The sequence below is a fragment of the Microtus oregoni genome, unplaced genomic scaffold, assembly GCF_018167655.1.
Source record: "Microtus oregoni isolate MIOR12 unplaced genomic scaffold, Mior012 000028F_ref0000031, whole genome shotgun sequence".
Lineage (NCBI taxonomy): Eukaryota > Metazoa > Chordata > Mammalia > Rodentia > Cricetidae > Microtus > Microtus oregoni.
The window spans coordinates 28,072,754-28,085,402 of record NW_024543087.1 but is presented as its reverse complement, the minus strand read 5'-3'; the positions used below and the strand labels follow the sequence as shown (position 1 = coordinate 28,085,402).

The following is a 12,649-nucleotide window of genomic DNA, read 5'->3' as shown; positions in this document are numbered from 1 at the left end:
GGAACAATGATGGTTTATGAAATTAAAATGTTTTAGTCACATGAATGACTTAGGACACTATTCTTAGTACCAGAGGAAAAAAAGGAAGGGTTTAAAAACTCACTTTGTGTATCAGTTCTTCTGTGCACCCTCTTCAAATCCGAGCACGTTTCGCGTGACGGCGCTTAGAGTGTGCGCAGTGCAGGCCTCACTCTTCAGCCGCTCCAGTCAGCTCCACGTGACTGTACTTGGAGTGTGCGCAGTGCAGGCATCACGCTTCAGCAGCTCCAGTCAGCTCCACGTGACTGTATTTGGGGTGTGCGCAGTGCAGGCATCACGCTTCAGCAGCTCCAGTCAGCTCCACGTGACTGTATTTGGGGTGTGCGCAGTGCAGGCATCACGCTTCAGCGGCCTCCAGGTCCCCGAACCTTTCATCCCAAAGCTGACTCCTTTCCATATGATCAGAACGTTTGTCTCCTCTCAAAAGGAGAAATCTACACGTCTCATGACCATACACACCGTGCACACATGCCACACCCAGATCTTAGACAACACTTTTGATTTCTGTTCATTGTTTTCCAGAGAAGAATGGATTTGGTATACAGGTCCCTTTATCACTCCAACACACACACAGGTTTCAGATGGAACCCCCCTTTTATTCTTTTTCTCCCTAGCTTTATTGAGGCATAGTTGGCAAATAAACATTGTAAATACCTACAATATAGAGTGTGATGCTTTGACGGTGCATAGCTTATGAAATATTGTGATTAAACTAATTAGCATATCCCTCATACAGCATGGTTCTTACTCTTGTGGTTGCGCACCTTGACAACGTGTAAAGTCTATGCTCTTAGCAATTTTCAAATGTACCTTATTATTATTTATCGTTGCCATGACAGATAACCATATCGTTACCATGTAGTTATGACCATATATACCATAGAGTTACCATAATTTCAGGTTACTGACATTTTCATGCTGTGCGTTCCCTGAAGCTTATAGAGCTAAAGTTTGAGAAGTTCGATGTGGAGCGAGATAATTACTGCCGATACGACTACGTGGCCGTGTTTAATGGCGGGGAAGTCAACGACGCTAAAAGAATTGGCAAGTTCTGTGGTGACAGCCCACCCGTGTAAGTAGCGCCTATCTGTAGTACTAATATTTTGAGGACTCTAAACCTAGGTCCTACTAAGTTCCCTAATTACCTTTCTTTTCTGGAAAACGTCATGTTGTTTGCTGGCAAAGGCTTGGGTCCCCTAACAGTGGAGCCCTGTACACCAGCAGCAGCAAAGACCGGGCACCCAAACACGGGGTCCAGCAGCCACGTGCACACATGGAGTCAGGGCTGGCGGTGCCCCAGGGGCAGACACCCCCACCCGTGTCACAGACCTGCTAAGGGAGCTCAAGCATCAGGAAGAAAGGGAGCTTCTGAGGAGAAAAGAAAGAGCCAGAGGCTCGTTTCTCTAGAAGGGTCTGTGTAGCGCTGAAACACTTGTTCCTTGGTGTCTCTCAGAATGCTGGAGAAAAACCAGGTTGACTCGTGTTGGGGGCTAGCCTGGACTGGACACTGCCCAGTGGCTCTGATGATGGGATGCGGGCATTTGCCCCTCACCTGGTCATGCCAAGCAAGGCCCGCTACGGGGGCGGGGGACATGGTGGGCGGGGAGAGGGGGGAGTCTGGGAACTGGCGTTTGACCTGCCCCACCTCCACCCCTGTATGTACACTGTTAAATGTTCCAGACACTGGGGTGGGAAGCGCTTTGTTTGCTGTCCCGAAATGTACCTCCCTAAAGGGGAACTTGAGCTATTCTGAGCTCCCCGTAATTCTCCTGTCTCATCTTATGCCTTTTTTTCTGCTTCCCCATTTGAGGGGTATGTAAGGAACTGTGATCCTAATAAACTCGCTGGCCTGGGTCTTCCGCCCCTGTGGCGCTCCTGACCAGTTTTAACTCATTCCTCTTGCTATCCCTTTATTTCTTAGTCCTCAGTCCTCCTTCTTGAGATGTCCGGAATCCCGATACCGCTGACCGGGTTAAACTCCTTTCTCGCCTTAAAGGGGGAGAAACATCTGCCACTCAGATATCTTGAATGATTTCTGTGGCTTTTTCTTCTCCCCGCAGCCATTTTGAATGAAAAGAATATATTTTCTCTATTTGCTGGACACGGCATCTCTGTCCCCAGCCCAGCCATGGGCCAGCAGCAGGAGAAGCAAGGCCTCAAGCAGATCTCGGTCAGATAAAACTCCTGGCTTTGTCAAAAGCTTTCAGCCTCTTGGCCCATGTCTCCCCTTCCTAGTGGTTCCTAACGTCAGCTTGTAGATGCAGCGCTGGGTTCTCGGTGCACTGTGGTCCTGTTATATTTCCACAAAGCACCACAGCAAAAATCTAATTTTGTTACTAAAATACTCTTCCTTGAAAAAAAATCAATTTCTGATACAATATCTCCAAGTTAGTTCAAAGAAAAGTCAGGGCCTGGTCACCAGATGGGCTCCTGCCTGTGTAGGTCAGCCTGACTGGACTCCATTATTTTCTATAGGGAGTGCTTGTAGCAATTTATCAGTTAAACAAGATTAGTGTGTCTTGTTTGTAATTGTAGGTGAGAATCATGTACAGGGAAGTTTAAAAAATGTATTTCATATTTCCTTTTTCCTTTTCTGTTTTTGTTTGCTTGCTTGTTTGTTTTTCCAGGCAGGGTTTCTCTGTGTAGCCCTGACTGTCCTGGAACTCACTCTGTAGACCAGCCTGGTCTCGAACTCACAGAGATCCGCCTGCCTCAGCCTCCTGAGCACTGGGATTAAAAGTGTGCACCACCACCACCCAGCTTAATTCATGGTTTTCATAAACAAGTTCAAAGGTTTCTGTTGAAAGCTTGAATCCCTGAAGGATTCTTTTTGCCGTCCTAGCTGCTTTGGGGATGGGAAATGACGGAGGTCCTAGGACGCCTGCTTCTGCTGGTCCCACACTCGCGTCACACGAGGCAGTCCACAGTTCTTCCCTCTGGTCTGTTCTAGAACGAATCTGCCTGCTCCGAGCAAAAGGAGTTTCCTCAGATCACTGAGTGACTCAATCACATAACTTGTTTCCTCTCTTTCTACTTATGAATTCGTTTTTCAATAAAATTGGCAAACGGCTGTGTCACCATCGTTTAGGAAACATTAGTGGCTGAAGCGAGACTGGTGCTCACACGATTACCACTACGATGTTGGGACCAGAGTGAACACTGTTTCCCACAAGCCCCCGAGGGGCCTTCGAGACTTACTTCAGCTCTAACCCTGTGGTTCCAACTAACCATCACATCCCTAACGCTGGAGCTCCTCATGGCGTTATGGCTGCCAGTCAGGAGTCACCTGCTCTCTTTCCTCTCAGCATTGCCCTGGCGGGGATTATGGCCGGCAGGCGTTAGACCGCCCTTTAGAGATGAAGCGTGGTGTCTTTGAGCCCTTTGAGTCATCAGCTCTGTCCCTCATGCTCTCCAGCAGCGGCAGCCCATGTGAGTGGCAGACTCCGTTCAGACTCACGAGTCAGGCAAAGCCTCGGGGGCTTGTGGGAAACAGTGTTCACTCTGGTCCCAACATCGTCCACTATTTCCAGAGTCACTGGGCCCTAGGTTCAAATCCTGGTTCCTGCGTGCTTGGACCTTGGGAAGATCACTGAATTCTAGGTTCAGCTACCTATTCTACAGAAAGAGGATGATAATAGGGTCCTTACGAAGTCCAGTGTTAGGACTTGTATTTTTTTCCAAGTGTTTTACATTTTACATTTACAGCAAGTTGCTAGTCTATTGTCAAAAAACGAATAGAAAGTTAGAAGTTTTAGCCAGGTGTGATGGTTCATGCCTTTAGTCCTAGTACTTGGGAGGAAGAGGCCCAAAGGTCTCTGAGTTCAAGGCCAGACTCATCTACAAAGCAAGTTCTAGGATAGCCAGGACTACACAGAGAAACCCTGTCTCAGAAAAACAAAAACAACAACAAAGAAAGAAAAAAAGCTACAAGATTTGACATTTTCAAAGAGGTGTTGTGTAAACTTTAAATGTGTTTTCCTCCTAGGCCGATCGTGTCTGAGAGAAATGAACTTCTCATTCAGTTTCTATCAGACTTGAGTTTAACAGCAGATGGATTTATTGGTCATTACAAATTCAGGCCCAAAAAAATTCCCACAACTACAGCCATGCCTGTCACCACCACATTCCCCGTGACCCCAGGTAAGTTCTGCTGTTTGCAAGTTGGCTCTAATACTTTTAGTACTTACTCTAAAAAGAAGTCTTTGGAAGTAGAAACTCTTCTTATTTTCAGGCAAAATAAGAAGGTACCAGAAAGAGAAACAACTAAATGAAAACTTGGGTGAGATGGTAATGAAATTTCATAGATAAAAGAAAGGCAGGGAAGAATGCTCACCAGCTAGTTAGTGGCTTGCATTAGCCATGGGCGAAAGCAATGACCATCTAAGACTTATAGGCAAGCAAGCTGATTATAATATAAACACTCTCTTTATAAGCCCAGTGTTCCCTTACTGGTACATGGCAAAAATTTTCCCTTTATTGTTTTCTTTAATTTAACATAATTGGCACATATTTGTGACATATAGAATTTGATCCATCCATATATACAATGGTCAAACCAGAGTAACTATCATTTCTGTCTCCTTAAATATTTGCTGTCTCAAATCCGAGCCCATCTCTTCTAGTTCTTAAAATATATAATACAGGGCTGGGGAGGTTCCGCAGGAAAAGGTGCTCTCTGTGCAAGGGTGGACCCTGACTTTGCTCCCTGGACCCACCTAAGTGGAAGAAGAGAATCCCACAGAGTCGTCCTCTGACCTCTGCAAACACACCTTCCCGTAACAAATAGAAGGTTTTTAAACTTACTGTTTTTACTGTGTATAATACAATGAATTATGTAGTCACACTACAGTGCTGTTGGATTCTAGACCATTCCTCCTGTTTATAAGTTGATGACTGTGGTCCTGGGTCACCTTTTCTTCCCTCTCCCTTCTATCTTCTTACAATTTTCATTTTTATTAGAGAAAATTCTATTTTAGGTTAATGTTCTAGAGCCTTGATATCTGCCAGTTTTTAACAACAGCCGGTTTAAAGATTTGGGGATTTTTTTCTGCATCTTAGAAGATGTCATATAATGTGTGTGTGTGTGTGTGTGTGTGTGTGTGTGTGTGTATAATGAAGTAAATCAAGCGAAACTGCTCACTAATTACAAAAGCTGCAGACAGTCGTGGATCATGATCTAAGAAGTTACAAAGGCAGTGGGGCCTGGTATCTGGTCTCTGTGGCCTAACTAACTGTTCCACCCTGTGGGAATTCAGGAACTCAGATTAGAAACCTCAAATTAGGGCCAGGATTAAAGTGAGAGATAATAGCTAGGCTTTTTGCCCTCCTCTGATAGAACACAGGCGTGCCCCGGAGGCTAAATAAAGCTTGGTACTAAATGAATAGTTTACAAGTTAACAGCTTTTGTATGGCTAGGATTTTACAGCTTTTCCCCTGTTAAGTCTGAGCTTTAAAAACCTAAATTGAAGATTTAATTGAAGATTCTTTAGCATCAAAATAAACCATAAATGCAGAAAACTTTACCATTATAGAATATTATAGTTTTCTGTCTGTCTCAGTTTATCCGAATAGTTAAAGTTTAACAAAATGAGCAAAGATGGAGAATCTAGACAGATTTTACTTTCTCTGAGCACTCCACAAATCAGCCAGCTTGTGGCCTGGCTGCGCCGCCTCGTGTAGTGAACTTTCTGGACAGACCCACGCTGCCAGCAGCTTTCTGGCTTTTAGCTCCAACTTGAACTTTCTCTAAAACAGCAAATGTGGGTTGCAGCGAGCTCCCAACTGTCTCATGAAAGCTTGTCAGGCTCAGCTTGCCTTGAGCACACACTCTGCTTCAAGCCTATAGTCTTGTTTGCCCAAGCTCATCCCGAGCATCAGCGGACGTTCTCACGATCGCCTCTGCCTTCCTTTATTTTACCTCGTCACCAGCATCTCCCAACCTAGCATGGACCACATCACGAATGAATGAAATGAATAAATTATAAGGAACAAGATGATGAGCATGCTCTTTGACTGTTGGGCTAAACTATGCTGTGACACAAATACAGAGACCAGCGATGAGCGGAGGACAGTGACAGGCCCTGGCAGCTAACTGGACAGTATCTCCTAAGTCCCTGGCTTGTGCAACTGAGGGGAGAGGTTTCTGTTCCCTGAAGCAGATTGGAAAGCAGGATTCACAAATGAGGGTTTGAAGTGCCTCTGAGAGACATTCAGGCAGACATTTGGGCCACCAGGCCAGAGAGGGAGGTGTATATAGAGTCAAGGTCATGAATATGCAATGGGACTTCTAGGGCCAGGGAGATGGCTCAGTAGTTTAGACACCTGTTCTTCCAGAGAGCCTGATTTGATTCTCAGAACCCACAGGGTAGCTCACAACCATCCCTAACTCCAGTTCCAGGGAATTCATCCTCTCTTCTGACCTCCAAGGGCACCAGACATGCATTTACTGCACATATATGCATTCGGGTAACAGTATTCATATACATAAGAAAGTAAAGGAGTCTTTAAAAGAGGGGAGTATCTACCTTGGAGAGATTCTGGTACAGGGAGGAAAGAGGCTAGAACTGAACTTTGAAGAACTCTGACTTAGCAAGGAGGAGGAAAGACACTCGCAGCTTAGGCCCTGGAAGACGATGCCTTAGGCAGAGGTGGTCGGTGACTCTCCTGTTGATGAGACAAACTGGAAGGGCTGAGGTGTTTGTGTTTACTCTGTGACCAGGGATTTTAAATAAGTGGTTGCAACACAGGCAGAAAGCAGCCAGGGTGGGGCAGGGAGCATGTGGATCAAAGTGAAGAAACAGAAAGTTCCAGCAACTCATAGCACACATTTGGTCCTTAAAGGAAAGAGAAGGGCACTGAGAGGCGAGCACATTAATGCCAGTGTGATACAGTGACAGAGGGGACAGAAGGGGACAGAAGGATCAAAGGTTGACATTTTCTGCTGTGACTTCTGTTCCCTCGGAACACAGGCAGGGTCACCTGCTGAGGAGGAGGAGGCAAGAGGCAGCAGTAGCAGCTGGGAGAATGGAAATCTGAAAACAGCCGTGGAAGTGGGCCCGTCAGCCGATTTACCAGGAGCCTGTCTCTTTCTGGTGCACGTCTGTGAACTCAGTTGACTTGAATGTAGGCACCAAAAAGAGCATTCTCCTGCAGAACTTCTGGGGGTTGAAAGAGAGAGGGAACAGGACAGTTTAAATGACTGTAAAGAAAACAGTTGGCTGAGAGACTGTAGAAACCAATTGGTATAACTAAGCAAGTAAAAGCGAGCGAGCATTGATTGGCTAGGGACCACGTGGGAGCTCAAATCACTGACCCTCCGATGTTGGGATGGGGTAGCCATTAGATTAAATAAATGAGCCTGAAAGAGAGGGGGCTACCCAGGGTATTAGGATGTCTAAATATGCTGATTAAGAGATCGGCAATACATGATTTTACTTGAGGACTTGTGAGCCTGGGTTTGAGTGGTAAATGGACCAGAGGATAGTCCCTAAGGAGGCTGAAACTAGAACCACCCAAAAATGGTGGACCCCTGAGGGTTCGTCCATGAAGAGGATGGACCCCTTGGAGATGGTGTAAGAATGCATAGGGAGAAAGGCTGAGAGCCAGGGCCAAAGTTCCTGAGTGCAGGAATTGAAATAAAGACCAGAAGATGAGGTAGGCTGTTGTGAAATATTTAGTTCAGGATGTGTTGCATTCGTTCATGCTGTGGAACATTTATTTAATGATGCAAAGATGTGCTGCATTCTTTTACATTATATTTAACTCTGTGAAGCTGTGTTACTTTGCCTGCCTAAAACACCTGAAGAAATACATAGAGATTCAGAGACACACATTCACACACACAAGAATCCCATAAAAAAAAACCAAAACCATAAAAAACAAAAGCCATAGTATATACACAAAAGATCTATAAAGCTAAAAATATGCTTTGCTTTAACATTATGAGACAACCGCCACAGATGCTGTTGAGTGTGTTTTCTGTTGGCGTCCACAGACGGGCATGTAGCCTTACCCTTGAGAGCCGTTCGTTTCCCCAGTGAGACTCCCTTGGATAAACTAATTTCTGTGTTTTAGTAAGGACAGGAAACTTTGCAAATACAGTAAAAAATGTGATGGTCACTCAATGCAGTTGATTCTGCCCCCTGGAATCTGAACTGAGGTGTTTCAGGCAGTGTTGACCAGGGTGATGGGGCCTGACTCTCGGCTGAAAGAAGCATTGAGTTCGGACCCAAAGCTGCAGTTCCCAGTGCACCTCAGGCCAACACTGCCACAAACACCTCATATATATATATATATATATATATATATATATATATATTTGAATTATTATAATTCAATATGTATCATAATATAATATAATTGAATTAGTTTTTGGCCACTGTACATTCAGGAACCATTGAACATTGACAAACTCTTCGTGACCCCCCCACAGTCAATTACAGAACCCCATATGAGCTGCAATGCAGTCTTAGCTAGGGTTTTTGTTGCTGTGATAAAATACCATGACCAAAGTCTATTTACTTCATCATACAGCTGTAGCTCACCATCCAGGAAGTCAAGGCAAGAACTGGTACAGAGGCCATGGAGGAGAGCTGCTTACTGGCTTGCTCCTTGAAACTTGCTTAGCCTGCTTTCTCATACAACCGGGGACCACCAGCCCCAGGGATGGCACCGCCCACAGTGTGTGATCGTTAGTCAAGAAAATGCCCTAGAGATTTGTCTGCATGTCAGTGTTATGGAGGCGTTTTCTCAGATAAGGTTGTCCTTTCCCAGATGGGTCTCAGTTTGTGTAAGGGCGACAGTTTAAGCTGTGAACTAGATGCACTTTTGCCTCACTAGTTATGGCGAATGTTGCCTATGCTCATCAGATGTCGCCGGCAAAACAGAGTCACTGCCAACTGAGAGCCACTGTGGTTGGGTCTAATTTTACCTGTAACTTGTGCCTCTTGATGGATGAGTCCAGTAACTGTGTTACGTCTCAGCCCTTGAGACCCTTACAGCCAATACTGCGTTCAAAATTAATACTCAGTGATTCCTGGCATGAAGCCTAACACTTTACATGGAAGTTGCTTTCCTAAGCTCCTGAACAATGGCATCTAGATCGCTGCATATTTTAAATAAGAACTATTTGTGTATTTACACCAAGAAAGTACCTCTTGCCCGCATGAAAACGCCGTAGAATTCCTCTTGTGAAGAATTAACCTGTGTTCTATCAGTTCAGATTGGTCATGCTGCTTTCTTGGTTTATTTTTGTTTGTTTGTTTGTTTGTTTGTTTGTTTTCCCTAAGCTGGGCACACAGGTTAATTCTGTCATAGAGTGAGGTTCATATAAAGCATTGGTTCTCAACCTGTGGGTCACAACCCCTTTGGCAAAACTCTACCTCCCAAAATATTTACATTATGATTCATAAGAGTAGAAAAGTTACAGTTATGAAATAGCAATGAAACAGCAATGAAGTAGCAATGTTGGGGTCACCACAACATGAGGAACTATATGTATTAAGGGGTAGCAGCGTTAGGAAGGTTGAGGACCGCTGATACAAAGGAAAGAGAGAGCAAAGCTAAATTTGGATTATCTTTGATCTCAGGTTTAAAATTCAGTGGAGAGTATTGAGTTCCTGTGAGAAAGAACAGTAGTTGGTAGCATGAAGAATTTCTCTGCACGGTTCATAATTATTTCATTGCAGTGGTGGGTTGGTGGCTCAGGGACATGAATGCTGATTTCAGGTGACCAGATTCTAATATAAACACCAATTACAGTGCAATTCATTCTCCTGAATCTCACGACTCCGTTCTTTGAATTTCTTCTTTGAATTAGGTTTAAAACCCACTGTGGCCCTGTGTCAGCAAAAGTGTAGACGGATGGGGACTCTGGAGAGCAATTATTGTTCAAGCAACTTTGGTAAGAAACAGAAACCAGCCTTTCTCGCTAATGAGAAACTTGAGACTGTGTGCTTAATCTCCAAGGCACTCCCTCGGCTTGTCTGGTGGTGGTTCGGCAACACCAATCATTTACCCGCGGAAGCATAGCCCTGTCTACCAGAGTGTGTCCACCTGTGCTCTTTGAACTGTTTGGCTTCACGGTGAGAAGAGTAGGCTTTAGAAACAGAGCCCCCTTTCCTCATATCAGTTTAATAAGTTGACTCTTATACATGACCCTGCCATTCTGTATTCTGGTTGACTTCTTGAAAAAGCCAGTACAGTCTTTTCATCATACTTTTTTTTTCATGCATCAGAGAATGATTTTCTCACATCTGGCATTCAGCTTAACTACACTAAATGATTAAACTCACATCCAAAAGCTGGCCTCTCTCAGAAAGAAGTGCAAGTATCATCTCAGTCGCGGGGTTCCAGTGTGCTAAGGGAAAATGTGAAAATCTGCCGTCCGTTTGATGCACTTGTAAACGAGGAGGGAAACTCAGGCGCTTGGGGTTTCTAAGGGACTTTTCCCAATTAGGAACTTGCATCTTCGTGAAAAGCACTTGAGAACCAAAGATGCCAAATTTAATCTTATCGGGAAAAGACAGATGCTGCACTCAAATAGGTTATCAGAAACAAATGTGTCCCCCCTCCCAAAGTTCCTGCTCACTTTCAGTGCCCTAAGTGGCAACGGCCTGGTGCCCAGGGACTGTCTTGTAGGGAAGGGGTACTGTTGTCTTGTACGGCAGTTTTCGTGCTGAGTTCAAACGGCTGCATAGAAATGTAAGCAAATATTGCCAGGTGTATCTGCGACCACACCCAGGTTAGTCTTCTTCGGGGGATGGGCGAGGAGTTGCGTCTCTGTTTCTTGGGGAACCCTCCCCCCATCTTCCTTGGCTACAGACGACGTTGCGAGTGACCTCCATTACCAGGAGCAAAGGAAGGTGTGTTAGGACTTGGGACTCTAGGAGCCTGGCGTATTACATTGCGCTGGGGCTCACACTGCCCTGCGGCATTGTTACCTGTGTCTAGATCTAGATTTAGCCTATTGTCTATGACTCACTTAGATGGCACAGTGACCAGACATTATCTGGTCAGTGAGTTCTCAGCTGTGGATGGAATCCCTCCCCACAGGCAGTTTTTGGTTCTATTAGGGAATGCTAGTACAAACACACAGCTCACTCTTTAAGTTATAGCTCAGTTCTCGTCTTTGATTTTCTAAAGGAAATAAACAGGTATGTACTCATAAGTGAGGGTTATAACTCTATCCATTAAGTGAAAATTATCCACATGTTAGAATATTTTAAGAGGGTCTCCATTTCTTCGTCTTCCTTCTTCTTCTTTCTTCTTCTTCTTTTGGTTTTTTTGAGACAGAGTTTCTCTGTGTAGCAGCCCTGGATGTCCTGAAACTCACTTTGTAGACCAGGCTGGCCTCAAACTCACAGAGATCCGCCTGCCTTTGCCTCCCAAGTGCTGGGATTAAAGGCGTGCGCCACCACTGCCTGACTCCACAATCCTTTTCTAGCCTGCATTTTAGCCACCAATTTGAGCACTCTTTAACATTAAATTCTCATTTCTGAAATGTAAAAGGTTGAAAATCATTTTCAGCTCTTTTTGGATTTGCCCTCACCATCTGCTTTCCTCTACAGTGTTAGCCGGCACCGTCATCACAACCGTCACCCGCGGTGGGAGTTTGCATGCCACAGTCTCAATCATCAGCATCTACAGGGAGGGCAACCTGGCCATTCAGCAGGCTGGCAAGAACATGAGCGTTAAGCTCACTGTGGTCTGCAGGCAGTGCCCGCTGCTCAGAAGAGGTGAGGACGGAGCAGACAGCCTCTCTGAGCCAGGCAGCGGCTGGGGTAGGAAAGTGGAGTTGAGGTTAACACATTGTCCACTTCTGATGGGGAAGGAAGCCTTTAGTCATGAACATAAAGAAAAAAAAAACATTTATTTTTATATTCTCTTTCTTTAGGTCTGAATTACATTATCATGGGACAAGTGGGTGAAGATGGGCGTGGCAAAATCATGCCAAACAGCTTTGTCAAGATGTTTAAGAATAAGAACCAGAAACCCATGAACGCCCTGAAGAACAAGCAGTGTTAGCCTGAGCTCAGCCACTTCAGCTGGACTTGTTTGTCGCCTCTGAAAGATCTCTTCTCCCCGCATAGAAAAGGCCCGTACTGTTTAACACTGAGCATTCTGAGAGATGGGGCTAAGTTACTCCTCATGTGGTGGGGGTGTGCCCCGCTCCAGTGTGGCTGGTGGAAATTCCGAGCCTGTGCTGTGAGGAGCCGCTCTCTGAGACCCCTCTCACCGGCTGCCTGATGGGGACAGCAGCAAACATGGGCAGCTTGTAATATACGTCTCTGTAGAAAGATATTCTAGAATTGAGTTGTATGAAGATATAAGAAGGGTTTTATAAAGTGCAATATTTATAATGATATTTGGTTACCTTTAAGCATTTGCTCTGAGATGTCACATTTTTTTCTCTTGCATTTTTTAAATCAATGCTTAATAAAAATATTTTAAGTGATTACAAGGCAGCCAGTAAACTTGTTCTCCCAGAAAGTATAACTGTGGTACCACTCCTGTTTAACAGGGTTCACGGTGCTATTTACACATAAGGTTCTCACTGTGTCAGCTCAGAGCTGGCACTCTAAGAATTCCAGGGATGAGACTCTGATGCAAT

General features: G+C 44.9%; 1 protein-coding gene across 2 annotated transcripts in view; it reads left to right on the top strand.

The window, feature by feature from the left end:
* Positions 1-12,494, top strand: part of Pcolce2 (procollagen C-endopeptidase enhancer 2) — a 46,021-nt gene extending 33,527 nt beyond the window's left edge. For both annotated transcript variants that reach the window (XM_041676721.1, XM_041676722.1), the window contains 5 exons: positions 975-1,111; positions 4,025-4,179; positions 9,857-9,940; positions 11,607-11,774; positions 11,933-12,494. In XM_041676721.1, the coding sequence (XP_041532655.1) occupies positions 975-1,111; positions 4,025-4,179; positions 9,857-9,940; positions 11,607-11,774; positions 11,933-12,063 (675 nt within the window). In that variant the 3' untranslated portion in view covers positions 12,064-12,494. The remainder of the gene's footprint in view (positions 1-974; positions 1,112-4,024; positions 4,180-9,856; positions 9,941-11,606; positions 11,775-11,932) is intronic.
* Positions 12,495-12,649: the final 155 nt, after the last annotated feature.